The following is a 16,466-nucleotide window of genomic DNA, read 5'->3' on the forward strand; positions in this document are numbered from 1 at the left end:
CTGACCTTGAATTTCTTTACTTGGTCTTCAATCATGATTTTGCCAGATTCAGTTATCCAGTTATGCCAGACCAAGTTCTTGTGCAGACATCAGCACTTAACATTGGATGAGTTTGGCTTTGAATGAACAAAGAGGTTTTTTGCAGAAAACGTATCTGTATTCCTCGACGCAAGTTATCCAAAACCAGTTGGTATTGGCACCAAAACGTATTACGCTGGCACAAGTTTCCAACGATTCCCAGCCCTGCTGTGACGACGACAAGATGGCAGCATTGAAAGTTTCTGGATCACAAAAGAGAGAAGGATGTAGGCAAGGAATTTAAAAAGAAAGGAGAGCATTCAAACATTGGCATTGGCCTTTTGGGCCCTAGCCCTATTAGCCTTAACCATATCATGGAAGCTACATCCAGCATGGTTTTATTTGATCACAGTCAAACTGTTAAACTTTAATAGTGACATAATTATGATTGGAGTAGTTAATAGTATTTAATCTACCATTTGAAATGTTATTGTGTTTGTTGTTAAACTGAGTCTCTCTCTTCCTGCCCCCTTCTGTCGCTCATCCCTCCAACAGACCTCAGTCATTTGAGGTCTTGTTGTCCAGTCACAGGGCTGATCCTGTCAACACATCCAAATATTCTGGAGCGGTGCGTTTTTTGTTTTTTTCTGAACGAATTAGCTCTGTATCATCCAGACGCAGACTGCAGACAGCCACACATGTATGCACACACACACACACACACACACACACACACACACACACACACACACACACACACACACACACACACAGAGGCAGCAGTTTTGGTTGTCAGGGTCCATAGATCATGGGTCATGTGTACTTGTGCTTTAGTCCGTGCCGCATAAAGTCACAACAGGAACAGATAAGACCAGTCCCAGGTTGGCTTTGGAAGCCAAATCCCCAGCAACCCCCCAGTGCTAATCGGATTAGCTGAAAAGTTAGCAGCGCGGCCCCAAAGAGACACGACGTTTTTTACACTGACTTCTGTGACATGCTTTGCTCTCCAGCCTCCATAATCTGCTTCATGTCTCAAAGCCGTCTCACATCATCTTTGTGAGAGTAAACAACAACTTCAGTACGTGATGAACTGTTTTTAACCTTTGGTTTAGGGATAGAAATATATATTTGAGCTGGCTGGTAGGGTGTGTGTGTGTGTGTGTGTGTGTGTGTGTGTGTGGGATCTGGTCCACCCAGGTGGGGGAACAATGGCATGCCCGTTGTCTTAAAAGAAATGGTTGGCTGAGCATAGGCGGAGGAGGGAGGGACAAAAAGAAGAAGAAAAAAATGAGTTGTGAAAATGATTGGTGCTGAGGCGGGGGGAGGAGACGGGGTGGTGATGGGGGAGCAGCCGGCTGAATGGGGGCAGCAGGGTGGCAACTGGACTCTTAAAGCTCTTTTCATGCTTGGTCTGTTTCAACCAACGCTGAGGACACTAAGGTCTAGCCTTACTGATTGTTTTTCATTTATTTTTGAAAACTATTGAATAGTCAAAAACAAAAAAACTGGGATGTCCCTAGTTCTTTTTTTCTTTTGCACCCAAGTATCTGGTTACACCAAATTTAGAGCATGTTTTCTCCGTAATACAGCTGCACAGTGCACCCAACACTTGACCCACATTAATCAACACAATACAGTTGCAAAAAATGTGTATGAATAGCTCTGCCTTAAGAAAAAAGCTTGTTTCACGGTTTCCTGTTCTGTCTTCTGGAGAATTCCGTGGCTAAAAAGTACATTTACTGTAAGTTCAAGTTCTGTACTTCAAAGAGTGCTCCACCTGAAAATGAAAACTGAAAATGTGAAAATTTAGGTGAAGTATCTTTTTATTCCACATGTTGTTCTTCCTTGTCAAAACCTGGCACCTACATTACCCACAATGCAACCCCAACTGCCGACAGTCCGGTCAGAGATCTGTGAGTGTCATGCTAGTAGCGGCTAATGTAGCTAGCGTCAAGCAGAGATGAGCAGCGGGCTACAGAGGTCTGGTGAGATTGCCTCTTTTCAAAATCACACCTCCAAATGTTTGTATTTCCAAACTTTTAGTCTTCCCTAGAGCTGTTCCCCTTTTGGTCCATGACAACACGTGATGGAGTAAATCCACTGAACGTCACACTGTGACACCTGACGGTGTAAGAGGGAGGAGAGGGGAGGGGAAGGGATGTATCCTTTACCATCTTGCATGAAAACTGACAAAGAAGAACAAGATGGCACAACAAGTCTATTTTCTCACTGTTGTGAGCTGGCCCCCTCTATAACAGCAGCCAAGTCCAAAACCACTTGGCTCTATGAGTCAACAGCCCAGTGTCAAACTGGCTGGCCTTCTCATGCCTGCATTCCCCCAATGATGCCTAGGGAACTGGTTTTCTGGCCAAGATGTGGTTTTGTGGTTACAGTCAGCCAGGCAGAAGGGAGATGAAAATGATGCCATGTGGACAAGAAGCCTTTTCTTCTTTGTTCTGCTAACATGGCAGAGTGGCTCCAGGTTGGCCTGGGAAGACATTCAGTCCATCTGCCAAACACAATGCAGTCTAGAATTACATTAGACTTGAGGGTCAAAATTAGAATACGAATACAGACACGGTGAAATGTCGTTTTTATGTTGAGTTTAATACTATTTTCTGGCTTTAATGGCTCATGAATAATAGAGGACCATTGCACAGCACCTGCAGAAAGCATGACGTTGATTTATGTGCATGTCTGTGTGTTTTTCAGCGTGGGCCAAGGTGGAGCTGACTATGCATGAGGCCGTTGAGGTGTACCTGGGTGACTCGGCTCAGATCCCCTGCCAGTACAGCTTCACTGATGCCGACAACGAGCCCAGCTTTGTCATGATCCAGTGGTTTGTGGTGAGTACTGCTGGACCCATTGCAAAAACTGACACTGCCTGTCTAACTATCCAACCGAGCACATGTATGTAAGGGCCGCCCCCTTAAAGTCAAAAATTTGATTTCATGGTCAGGGAGCATCTGACTTCTTATGTCCTGAATTATTGTCCACAGAAAAAGAGAATTCGAAATAAGAATTGTCAAACTAGGTGAAATAAGGATAAAATACGGCTGCAAGGGCTTACTGATTGTAGGTGCTGTTGCCTCTGTTCATTTCTGAGAGATGATTTTCATTCGTTCCTTGCTTGTGACACTCAAATCTCATAACATTTCACATGATCATGCATGCTTGTCATGTAGTCAAGAGAAATAGATTTTTTTTTTCAATTTTTCATTGTATGGACCGATTAATCGTAGGTCATGTTGACGGAGCAAGGAGGGAAAAACAAATGAGTGAACTCAGCGTGCCTCTGATTGAGATCAGATTCATTTTAGATTGTCTTCAATACAAAACAGTCCATAAAATCCATATATGTGTAGTGACAACAAACCACCATGATATTCAAGTGAAGAATGTAAATATTAAAATAGGGGTTGAATGATGTGCTTTGGGCAAAAAGAAAGGAAGCTCATAGCCATGTTTTTGTAGTTAATATTCAAAAACTACAATTATTATTAAAATTTGTATTTTATTATCAAAAGTATTATGTTATTATTGTCATTGTTATTGTTACTATTCTGATTATTCTGATTATTTTAGTTGTAGTTGTTGTTATAGGCCTTATCCTGTCTATGAATAGTGCCAGGGTTTCCTGCATCATGTTACAGTGGGTGAGTGCTGCATCACCTGAAATAACGAGCTCCTCCACTGACGTCAGAAGAAACTATTTATTAATATAAATTATTAAATGAGCGAGGTGCTTGTATAAACAGTCATCTAATAACTATTGTAATGGCATAGCATAACAAGATCTGGACCCACATGCATGACTCTTAGTCGATGGAGTAAAAACTATATTCACTGCAGAGGAGGCTGGTCCATAGAGGCAGGAGGCTCCTCCTCTACTTTTGAAAGGCAAGAGGGAGATCAAAGTATAAAAAGATTTATCCGTTGAAATAAACAACTACCAAATCTCAGTATCATTTATAAAATATTTTATCTCTCTTCTTTGGAAAAAAAAATCCTTTGTGGATATTCTGATTAAAATGCTTTTCAACAGCGACACCTGCAGGGCAGGCAGGAGAGTGGTGGCGGGGGGACAGAGGACAACGGGCTCCTGCTGTCCTCTTTTAGGGCGAGACCTCGTATATCAATTTAATTTATTTCATTTTTATTTTCATGTAGTGCTCATTGATAGAAATATAAATAAGGAGCCAACTTCTATAGTATAGCATCACCCCGTGGGTTGCTTTTTCCCAATGTTTTGAGTCACCAACCACACCGACACCGAGGCCACAGTTTTGGTTAACGTTTACATGACGGCAACAAGCAGTTCAGGCTGGCTTCGGAAAGGTTTTGAGAAAGACAGTGACTGATTGATGAATGCTGGATCGATAAATACCTGCTGGACACATGTTTTAACCATCATAACTGTAAGCAAAACTGGCCAACATCAGCCAAACACATGAGCAACAGTTTCCACTGATTTAACCCTAAACTACTGCGTCCTCCCGCAGAGAGCTGCAGGTAACAGCGCACGGATGCGCATCTTCTACGGCGATGGCAGTCAGCAGATGGTGGACAACAACACAGACTACAGCGGCCGCATCGAGGTGACCTCAGACCAGCAGGGAACTCAACTCACCATCCAAGATGTCCAGCTCTACGATGAGAGGGAATTCTTCTGCCAGGTGAACGGGCTGGCTGCCGGGAACGCTGAGGGCAAGACCCACCTCAGAGTGTTTGGTAAGACGGGCTCACAACACGCTTTCTCTGTGTCACACAAAACATTGTTTAAAGGAAGACACAAAGTCAAAAGATTGTTTTATGATGTATTTATTAAAAATAATATATTTTCCTGATTCAGCTCCTCCAGAGGCTCCAGTGATCGAGGGTGTCCTTACTGGAATATCAATGACCAATGAGCTTCCATCTAAGGTGAGTCCCTTCAATTGTAGACACTGAGATCAACCAAAACAATATTTGTATATTGCTGAAATGACCATCTTCAAGATAATAAATATTTGTCAATGTGATTCTCCTTCCAGGTTGCATCATGTGAGGCTCGCAACGGCTTCCCTAAACCCAACATCACATGGTACAGGGACAGCATGCCACTGGTGCCTGCACCAGGTCGTAAGTGCAAACAGTAGATGGCCCGTTGTGTCTATCTCAGAGGGTCTGCCATGTAACCCCAGAGTGTTTCCTTTGGTTTAAGTCCAGGCCATTTCTCTTTCAAATCTCAGCGTATTCATGAAAATCTTCTACGCATCTTGATGAGCAAACGGTAAAAATCCCAAAGTATCTCAGAAACGGTAGCAAGGAATTTCCCTGTCCACAGAAAACTGGGATATGTTTAGCCACGCTAGCGGCTTGACTCCAGGGATCGCGATGTCAGTCGATCCACCGCTTTGAAACAGACTGGCATTCTGCCAATTATACTTTTATTTTTAGTGACTGGCTTTGGTTTGGACCAAAGTGAAACAAATATTGCGTAGTTTGCCATGAAATTTGGAACAGGCATTCTTGTTCCCTACATGATGAACGGTCATAACTTTGGTCCCCTAGTCAAATATATATATATATATTTCCATTTAAATATTGATCAAGCATATATTTAATCTGCTATTTGTAAGGGCTGTGGTCCATTGTTACATATCTACATTGTCTTGTCCAGATGTGAACATCTTGATCCTGGTAACCCAGCAGTCCAGTGACTTCTTCTCCGTCCAGAGCACCCTGGAGTACAAGGTGCTTAAGGAGGACAAGGATGCCCGTTTCTCCTGTGAGGTCAGCTTCTTTGTCCCGGGAGCCATCAGGACAGTCGAGTCCAACAGCATCAACATCACTGTTCACTGTGAGTTAACGCTGAGCCTTTTTATACATATGTCGTGTTTGTTACACATCAGTTGTCGACAGCAATTGTCCCCGAATGTAAAGGTAAAATGAGATAATGGCGGCACAAATCTTCCATCTTTGGGACACCCTACCTCATCTTGGTCAGTTAAGTGTTTCCTCTGCTGTGAGATTAAGTGGACCACATAAAGTTACAGCCTCCTCAGATGTTTAGTTACAAATTAAATTTGCTCTCTATAGGTTAAAGGAATAGTTCACCCAAAAACAATCTAAATTGTATTTAGTGCCCACCTCCCTCGGCTCTCTATGGTCCCTGAAGCAGTAGTTATGGAGAAGAGTTGGCACTGCCAGGTTCATGTCCGTGGCGACAGTATTTGCTTATATGAGACTCCCTTACTCCTTCACTTGTCAGGATAACTACAGCTGGTCTTTTTAAAGGGCCCTGAGTAGCATTTAAGCGCTAGGACTGGCCAGGCCTCCAGGCTCGCCGAGGTACTGGTACCCTAATTTGTTCGGGTCCTAAGCCGTGACCAATGGGCTATCCTGAACTACTTAAGGTCAATGCCTAATCTTCACCAATCATCTCTCTCTCAACCAGCTACGCAGGGCAGCTCTTGCCAGGAAATGCAGTAGGATTCATAGTTACGCAATTTTGATTCTTTTATTAATCTGTCTGATGTATTAATTGCTGAAATACTCCTTTAAATCGTATTGTCAACAACGCATTTTCTATCTATCTGTCCATTATTTGTCTGTTGGTCCATTGTTTGAAACAGTTTGTTAGTGATACTGTGGCAGGCAGAGCCAAACCCAGTGAGTGCTGTCAGCGTTATGGAGATGGCCTTGTAGAGAGACTACAGCAGCCCACTGAATACGCCTGCTTAATTTGATTGTGTGTATGTGTGTCCAGACCCCACCACCATGGTGGAGCTGTGGAAGGAGTCGCCCCAGGGCTTGGTCAAAGAGGGGGATACTGTGGAGCTGCGTTGTCAGGGTGATGGCAACCCCCCGCCGTCCTTCATTTTCAACAGAAAACAAGTAAGAATAGGAGGCATTTTCTCACCCCTTAAAGTCCCCAAGAGAGAATGGGTGACACGCAGGAGACATGTAGGGAATGTTTTTGATATGCAGAGCTCACAGGGCCCCCATGTAGACATGAGTGTGCAAGGTCTGTGAAGGCTCTGTCAGCTCTGACCCTGCAGATCCAGGCCGGGGTCTGAGACCGGAGGCCACACTGACGGGGCTCATGGGTAGGACTCATTCCCATGTCAGACACTCATCCATTGTATGTGTTGACAGACACAAAAACTCAGCTGACTGCCTTTTTAATGTTTACTAACTAGGCAGTCGTGGGCATTTGGTTAGCGGTTGTTGTGAACATGACTTGGGAGGTAAAAGCTATTTAAGACATTAAAAGAAAATTGTTTTTTTTAACAATCTAGGTTTTATTTTAATACTTTTTGCCATCATCAAATGTCACAATATTAACTAACTTACTGCTGAAATCTGAAGCAATTGACATTAAAAATCAATGAAACAATTTAAAGTGATTACTCAACGTGTAAATTGTATATGTCAATAGATTTATTTGTGTTTCATATACTCACCATAGTTTTACACACTCAGTTTTGCAATGAACAATATAACTTTCATTTTTACTTTCAAGTAAGTGGGTTTGGATAATACGGTTAAACATTTAGGATTTGTTTAGATTCTGTCTGTATCTCACCACTTGTGTTTCTCGACCTAATGGACTCCAATGTAAATCGTGTCTGCTTTTTGTTGCTGGTGTCCTCAGATCTGAGGAGGGAAAGTGCTCAGTAAAAATGTTACTATGGTGGCTGAAACGACGAAAAATAATATTTTATATTCTGTAAACTACATTAACCTCTGACAATCAGATGTCGTCAGCTTTTTACTAACAAAGTTGAAAGCGATGTATCCATGTATGTTTGGGAAACCTGTCATTTTAAACTGGCAACCGAAGCAGGATTCTAAGCTTGCGTTTGATCTCTCACTAAGAGAACTCAGCACCAGTTGGCAGGTCTGATTAGTCACCTGATCTTCACCCACAAACTCTCTTTCTGCCAAATGAAACTAAAGCGACTCAGTCATCTTTTTAATAAAATGCTCAAGTCTGCAACTGTCCCCCACAGGAATAAACTCTGTGACAAACCAGATGCTAATTTCCATTTCTATTTGAAATACAGTATGTCTTCACCCTAAAAGCACACCTGTTGCAAAAAAAGCCAAACAAAGAACGTGCCTTCGACTCTGTCATGACTTTCACATCATCACAGCATGGATCTTGTTTACAAATGAGAGTATTTGTTGCAGGAGCTGGATGTGGACTTGGAGAGCAACCACAGTGATGTGTTGATGCTGTCACCTGTGTCACGGAAAGACAGTGGCATCTACCAGTGTCTCCCCGTGGACATCGACGACTACTCCGAAGTGAAAGGAGAAATGCAGCTCACTGTGCACTGTGAGGAACCATCACACATACACACGAGAAAACATAATCAGAACATATATTTGAAACAGGCTTGGAGACAGAAACGACAAAGACACTTTGAACGGACCTCGCTGTTTCCTCCTGCCTCCAGTCTTTATGCTAAGCTAAACACATTCTGACTCCAGCTCTGTACTTAATGCACTAAGATTGATATCATCTCAATCTCAAAAAGAAAGCGAGTAAACGCATAAGAATGATTCCTTTAATTGAACTCCTTCCTCAAAACCGTGTGTTTCGTCCGTGTTCGGTGTGTTCAGACTTGGACCCAGCTGTGGTCGTTCCTAAAGACTCGGAGTTCATGCTCAAAGGAGAAGATCTGACCGCAACCTGCAACGCTCTGTCTTCCCTTAAAACAGCCACTGTGTGGTATAAGGTACGTACACATGAGACGATAGTACAGATTTGTTTAGATGAGATTTAAAATATTGCAGGCACTAAGAAAAGAAAATGTGTAGACTAGCAGAAACCTTGTGAATGTTGCATCATTTATCATATGAAAATGTAATGGAAATCCATCTAATGGTTGCTGAGATATTGTATTCTGTACCAAACTGGCTGACATTGCAATCTTGGAGCCACACCACTGACTGATACACTGATCATAATCAATACCCAGCATCACCGGTCTTCATTCAGTGTGTGTGTGTGTGTGTGTGTGTGTGTGTGTGTGTGTGTGTGTGTGTGTGTGTGTGTGTGTGTGTGTGTGTGTGTGTGTGTGTGTGTGTGTGTGTGTGTAGGATGGGAAGCAGGTGGGTAAGGGGAACACATTGCACCTGAAGGATGCCGCCTATGAAACAACAGGAGAGTACATATGTGAGGTGACCGTTCCCTCCCTGCCCGCCCTGCACACCAGCGGCTCCGTCCACATCATTGTCCAAGGTCAGTCGTCCCAAACACCAACTTTACCAACTTCTCTTTACTTGTGGGAAGCTTGCAAGTAACACTCATTTTCGATATGTGGTCATGGTTATTGTCGTAGGTCTTTTTTGGTCATGAAGGGCCTCTGTAGTGACTCTAATTCTGCCAAGAGCTCTGATTTAAAACACGTGCCTCTGTTACTAAAAGGGTCAGTCAGGTTAAGATGAATTTGTGTCGATCATTGAGGCTTGAAATAAAGAATCGCATCAGAGTTATGAGCTTTTTTACAGTTCAAAACTGTACCAGGAAAGAGGAGGATTGTTTCCCTGTAAAGCCACTGGAGGGCTTTTAATATGAAGCATCTGTGCAGGAAGTGTCAAGTTCAATTTGACAGTAGCTTAACATTGAACGAAAAGTGACTGGAATGTATTGGTGAAGAAAAAACAGTACTTCTGCTAAAAAAAAGCAGCAGCGGAGTGGTGAATATGACTCTGATATTTTACTGTACTGATTAGTGCTGTGGAAATGTACGTTATCCTGAATTTATCAAAATAGGTAAACATGCAGGAAATGTTGAAATTGTATTAAGAGCGAGCAAAACAAGCTTGTAACTAAATATGGACTATACTTATAAAGTGTGTGTGTGTGTGTGTGTGTGTGTGTGTGTGTGTGTGTGTGTGTGTGTGTGTGTGTGTGTGTGTGTGTGTGTGTGTGTGTGTGTGTGTGTGTGTGTGTGTGTGTGTGTGTGTGTGTGTGTGTGTGTGTGTGTGTGTGTGTGTGTGTGTGTGTAGGTGGTCCCCAGGTGGTGGGAGAGGAGCAGGAGGTGCAGCTGGAGGAGGCAACAGGCAGGATGGTGAATCTGAGCTGTGAGGCTCAGGGCCATCCGCTGCCCAGCATCTCCTGGAACATCATCGGCAGCCAGGTACCCAGTCTGACTTGCAGCACTAATTCATCGAGCAATGTGCATGCAATGAACTAGCAGATATTTCTTAACGCTGAGTTTGTGCTGAAAAAAGGGAAACCATGAACATGCTGCTAAACACAGACAAAAATGATTGTCTAGAGAGTTTAACCAAACTCCTGATTGCTATTATTACAAATAATAATATAATCATAATGTATATATAATTTATACAGCACCTTACAAAGGGCTATAGAATAAAAACAAATAATAAAAATGGATAAAATCCAAACACAAGATAGAATTCAGTCAACAATGGTAGAAATGAAGCTACAACACAATCGGACACAAACAAACAATAGTGGTACGGTTATACTGAAAATCACTAGAAAACAAGATTATTTAAACCGACAAGGAGTAACGAAAGAGACTATTTAAAAGCAAGGTTTTGCAGGTTGACAAGTGAGGTGCCACCGCAGTAATGGCGGCTTGTTTACCTACACCAACCACATCTGAGATTATTGTCTTCACAGTTTCGCTCGTTGTGAGGACCAGCAGTATTTTGGGATTATGTAGAGATAAAAATGTGCATCAACAAAGTGCATTTGTTTGTGTGTGTGTCTCCACAGAACTGGCACGAGGTGGTGAGCAAAGCAAACGAGCACATGACTCACAGCGTGGTGTCAGTCAAAGTCACCTCGGACATCAGCGCTCAGTGCAACGCTTCCAATGACATGGGGACCGAAGTCAAGGCTTTCAGCATCAAAGCCAGTAAGAACCTCTCGCTCGCTCGCATTAGAAAGTCTGTATTAGTGCAGTGGATGTATGGGGCGGAGGGGGAACCACATTCAGGCTTTTAAACACTCACAAAGCATTCTTTTTTTTAATATTCTGAAATATTAAAAGCCTGAGAGAACAGATAATCACTTTTCAGCCACTCCCCGTCGTGCACCAGCATTGTGATGGAACTGTCATATCTGTATGAAGCCATAAGAAGAATATACATGAAGGACACCTACTGTATGTCTAAATGACAGAAAGACATCACAGTTTATAATCCTGTTTCATTTGAAGAATTGGTTAGAGTCCTGAAGTAGTGAAAGTATCCAATAAGAGATAAACCCCAAATTTAAGATTTGAATGGGCCAGCCGTCTAATAGGATAATATGATGAAAAACTGCAGCTTCCCTGGTTAATGGAGGCAAACAACCACAAGGCGGTAAATCAATTATTTTTTTTAAATAAAATATTTTTTCATTCCTTCTAATCATCTTATGACTCTTCTGAGGTCCTGACCTCATGGCTGTTTTAGCAGCCAGTGTTGTAACCTATTCTGTTACACATGCAGTCTGCTCATGGTATTGTTTGTAATTACTGAAGCGTGTGTGTGTGTGTGTGTGTGTGTGTGTGTGTGTGTGTGTGTGTGTGTGTGTGTGTGTGTGTGTGTGTGTGTGTGTGTGTGTGTGTGTGTGTGTGTGTGTGTGTGTGTGTGTGTGTGTGTGTGTGTGTGTGTGTGTGTGTGCCCACTCTAAGTGTTGTTCTACTTGTTCACAGTTCCCAGAGTCACGTCAGCTGCTCCCGTCTATCCTGGTAAGATTGTTGCTCTGTGGTCTCTTCTTGTTTCGCTTTTGCTCACTTTCTTCTTCAGACTTAAGTTCTGTCCGTGACAATGAATGGGTTGGAGGACTCTATGCATTATTTATGACTTTCATGCAGGGACTCTATACCAGGACTGTCTAGTTTGCTGGCAGATCTTTGGGATGGCCTGTGGGCATATTAAATATTCTGTTTGATACAGAGAGAAAAATCATAACACCAGAAAATTCAAGCACGCCAACACCCCTAATGATATTTAGACCAAACGATCTGCAGTGGCAAAATACATTATTTGTACATCCCCGAATTTGTTAAACAAACATAAATAAGTTACGTGTCTCACTTTTACTAACTTTTTCCAGACAGTCTTATGTTTTATGGTTTGTTTTTTATATACCAGGTGAAATTAAAGTAAATATGTAGAGTGGCATTATTATGGGGCAATTTTCTGAATATCTCAGCAGTCGCTTCATGCCATTAAAACCTTCACTTGCCTGTGGGGAATACAATGGGCAAAGAAAGAACATTTCAGAGAGCCACAACCATTAAAAACAACAGTGTAAAATATATATGTGTAGAGTAAAGTGCTGTGTTGCTCCCAGGATATAAATATTTGGTCGCTCGCTCCTCTAATTGTTTGGGTTTAATAGGGGCCGTATTCTTGCACTGGCCCTCGACATAGAAGCTTCCTACACACCAACTAAACAAGGAGTGGGAGATCTAATTCAAGAATGAATTACATCACTGTTTTATGACACTGAGAACTATTAAAAGAATACACCTTAAATGATTTGAGTCAGTTTTTGTGGATTCAGCATATTCAAAAGGCTGATCTGGATAATTCAATGCATCGAAATATATTGTATTGGATATTATCTATATATATTAGTGCAGTTCCTGTTCAAACTGTGCCTGTTCGGAACGGGCCGATTGCTATTTCGGCTTTATTGAGAACCGCTCATCCAAACAACTTCACACTCGACTCTGCGCTCCGTTGGGTCCTGAGCAATATACCTGGTGTAATACGGTTACGTCCCGGCGGCAATCTCCGGTTCTAAGCGGGGAAGCGAAGGCCAAATTGGCTTAAACCTGCATTCTTCCTAAAAGCCTGCAGGGGGCGACTCCTCTCGTTAAAAAAATGTCAGATTGTATAGATATCTATGAGAAGATGACCCTACTTTTCAGAGCCAGAATGCTGATCTCGAGGCTTCAAAACGGCAGTTCACAAACCAATGAGTGACGTCATAGTGATTATGTCCACTTCTAATATACATTCAGTGGTTGCTTCCCCTAACATTCCTGTGAAGTCAATCGGATGAACGCTTGTGAAGAAGGACAGACATACAGAGACTCTTTCCACATTAGTTAGATATATTGAAGGGTATGAAACATAGAAAATATCACAAGCTAGTATGGGAATATTTTTTGGGTATTTGCATTGTTAGAAATTTTAAATTATAAAGTTCGATTGAAAATGTATTAAATACACTGAAAATATCACTAAACCCTACCAGATACACCCCATTCCTTATATTATTCTACAGGGCTCAGATATAGTGTAGTAGTTCATGAAACCCAACCTGCAGACTCTAAAGTGTGTAGCCTCTTTGTTTTTTAAAAGAAAAAGAGGAAGAAGGCAATCTCAACTTTTCATTCTGGATGAATAAAGTCATCGAAATAAAGGTTATTAAAGAATGGGTCACAGATGTTGCGCAAAACAAATTACTTTTCTGCAGTGCTGCCACTTTAATAACACAGACATAAGTAATTTCACGCACAGCTAATTATTTCTCATGAGGAAACGGACTTTGTTAAATATGCCACTTGAGAAACAAAACCGTTTAAATAACGCAGTTTGTTGGTATAGAACAGATGTTTCATTATTCTCATTTTTAAAAGCGTTTAGCTCTTGCATAAAGTCGGGACTCTCAAGAGACAGATTTTTTTTTAAAAGACGCTGAGACATTCTGACTTTAAGTCTCTAGTAAGCTCCAAAAACACAGGATCATACACTTCCCATAATGCAACCTACTGCATCTTTTGTCTTTCCATATTCACACCCCCAGTTTGTAGCACAAGCCTATTTGTTATAAATATGTTTCCTTTTGGCTTTGGTCATTTTCCAAGACTTGACAAAGCTCCTCCATAGATGTTTTCACAGACTTAAGACGTTAGTGAATTTACTTTCATGTGTAAAATTGGCAAAGTGCCCCTTTAAGGGCAATGTTACCCCTGAGAATTTATGCTCAGGCAAAAGCAAATTTTGTGTGAACGCTGATATAAACAGAAACTTTATTGGTACATAATGAACTCCGGCAGGTACATTGTATTGCTTTGCTAGATGGACAGATACTAACATGTGAGTTGTGTGTGTGTGTGTGTGTGTGTGTGTGTGTGTGTGTGTGTGTGTGTGTGTGTGTGTGTGTGTAGTTCAGGGCAGTGGGCTGATCATAGTGGGGATCATTCTGTCTCTGCTGCTGCTCGCCATCCTCGGCAGCGTTCTCTACTTCCTGCATAAGAAGGGGAAGATCCCCTGTGGACGCTCGGGGAAACAAGAGATGTGAGTACCGTCTCTTCTAAATCTGATGATGATGTCTACAAGTATTATCTGTGTCTGATACTCTGTATAAGTTTGGCGTATCCCTCTTACATGCAACCAAAATAATGAGGTCACATTTCACTACATTTCTGGTACTCAAAAGGGATGCTGATGCAGAAATAAATTTAAAACAAACTATCCTAAGAAAAGCTTAAACCTGGGTATAGTAACAGTGTAAACCAATATCACATTTTGAACTTGTGTTAAGTTTGTAATGATACCCAGTCCCTCTGCAGTTACCTGTTTTGTCAAATTCCACATGAGCCAACCGTCCTTTCTGTCAGCAGCACCAAAGAGAAGACCACCAAAGATGACATTGTCGTGGAGATGACGACCAACACAAAGAACGAGGAAGCTGTCCTCCTAAAGGCCGTCAACGGAGACAAAAAGGGCCCCAATGACCAGGTAACTGTTGTGCAGGGATGAATGTGATGTTCATTGTTACGAAATGTAAGACTCGAAGCCTAAAGTTTGCTCTGCTTAAGTTTATAAGTTGTGGAATTAAAATGTAAGAGTTGTCCTGAGGGGAGGCGGTAGAGAAAAGCTCATGGAGAGGGGAAAAAAGCGTCATCACGGATGCGAGTCAGGAAATAGAGTTGGACATCCTGCTCTCTCTCTGTAACTTCACAGAAGCTGTTTTTAAATTTGGATATGTAAGGCGCATGTGGTGTAATAGCACTGGCTTTTGCATCATTTATTTAATGGATATAAATGAACCGGCACCAGCTGCTAGCATGCAGAAAACAAATTCTGATGATACGGAGGATGTCTGGGTGTGATACAGAGACAAGTGTTTGGGATTTTAAGGGATACTCCCATGTTTTTTTTAGTATCATCTCCAGTGCTGTAATGCTGTTTGCTTGTCTGTTAAACGTGACTAATATGGCTGTTATTAGCAGCTAGTTAGCAGCTTTAATATGTGACTCGCAGAAGCATGAAAGGAGCCATTGTTTGGTTGTTGTGTATCATAACAATACATGTAGTGTGTCATGTTGCTTCTATAAAAACACAAAAAGTCATTGTGTGTAGAAATTCTATGTGCGTTTATCTCTTTTTCTGATGGCATAATGTGTTGGTAACATCTGGAAAGCATTCTCCGTGCCTCCATGACTTGTCGAGTAGATTAGTTTAAATCCTTGCGTTCTGGCATTAGCAAAAACAAATCCCTCTCCGCCTCAAAAACTCTGCTGCTCGGAAAAGAAACATAACCACATTTTACCGATCCCTGGCTTCCTGTTGCTGTTAGAATTTATTTTAAGATATTGATTGCTTACAAAGCCCTGAGAGGCCTTGTCTGTTCTTGTAAATATGAAGCTAAAGCCAACTAACTTGGCTAAGCACAAAGACTGGTAACAGCTAGCCTGACTCTGTCAGAAAAAGAAACAAAATACACCGACGAGCACCTCGACAGATTAAACGTGTTACACGACGTAACACAAGCTTTAGAGGTGCTGGTGGGTGGATTATGTTACCTTTTAATAAACAGGAATTTCCCTGTAACTGTCGATCACAGCTCATTTGTCGCGTGTGTGTGTGTGTGTGTGTGTGTGTGTGTGTGTGTGTGTGTGTGTGTGTGTGTGTGTGTGTGTGTGTGTGTGTGTGTGTGTGTGTGTGTGTGTGTGTGTGTGTGTGTGTGTGTGTGTGTGTGTGTGTGTGTGTGTGTGTGTGTGTCACTGGTGTCCTCCTCTGTCCCTCCAGTAAAGTCCCTGACGGTTCAGCAGTGATGTTGTGCAGCAGGAGGCAGCACAAATGAAGCCAGCAGTCTGTGTGTGTGACGCTCCCACTGATCTGAGGCCTGCAGGGTTAACACCACCTCACAGTCCGGACATTCCCCCCCATCATGCTTTTGTTCTCAGCAGTATTCAGTAGATTTACACACAGACAGGTATGTATGTACAGATGTGTATTTTCTTTTGAATGAATGTTCGCTGACATTCATTTGTTTTGTACTATTTCCTCAAACTGTGTTCAGCTCTTGGCTGTTGTTCAGCGTGTTTGTACGATGGTGTCTCATGTGCATCGTCAACTTTTATTTTTTATTTTTATGAAAGTGTATATATTATATATATTTTGTTATTTAAGATATTTTGGCACTCAGATTTTCGTTTCATGTAAGCGTCTGGGTCATGTGCATGTTG

General features: G+C 42.0%; 1 protein-coding gene across 1 annotated transcript; it reads left to right on the forward strand.

Annotated features, from left to right (window-relative positions):
* Window positions 1-1,318: 1,318 nt before the first annotated feature.
* mcama (melanoma cell adhesion molecule a) lies at window positions 1,319-14,754 on the forward strand. Its single transcript, XM_076101483.1, has 15 exons — window positions 1,319-1,427; window positions 2,731-2,864; window positions 4,521-4,749; window positions 4,871-4,941; window positions 5,052-5,139; window positions 5,681-5,860; window positions 6,770-6,897; window positions 8,197-8,344; window positions 8,632-8,747; window positions 9,112-9,253; window positions 10,024-10,154; window positions 10,763-10,904; window positions 11,688-11,723; window positions 14,160-14,289; window positions 14,613-14,754. Exons 1-15 carry the CDS (start codon window positions 1,319-1,321, stop codon window positions 14,752-14,754), a joined length of 1,926 nt encoding a protein of 641 aa, XP_075957598.1.
* The last annotated feature ends 1,712 nt before the right edge of the window (window positions 14,755-16,466 follow it).

This window comes from Anarhichas minor, unplaced genomic scaffold (genome assembly GCF_050575085.1).
Source record: "Anarhichas minor isolate MPS153535 unplaced genomic scaffold, ASM5057508v1 ptg000027l, whole genome shotgun sequence".
Taxonomy (NCBI): Eukaryota; Metazoa; Chordata; class Actinopteri; order Perciformes; family Anarhichadidae; genus Anarhichas; species Anarhichas minor.

Bases quoted from the DNA above. Each gene is read 5' to 3' on its own strand.
- mcama (XM_076101483.1), top strand. From the start codon at position 1,319: ATGATTGGTGCTGAGGCGGGGGGAGGAGACGGGGTGGTGATGGGGGAG. The intron at 10,905-11,687 runs GTAAGAACCTCT...ACTTGTTCACAG, and splicing joins GGCTTTCAGCATCAAAGCCA to TTCCCAGAGTCACGTCAGCT. The intron at 11,724-14,159 runs GTAAGATTGTTG...GTGTGTGTGTAG, and splicing joins AGCTGCTCCCGTCTATCCTG to TTCAGGGCAGTGGGCTGATC.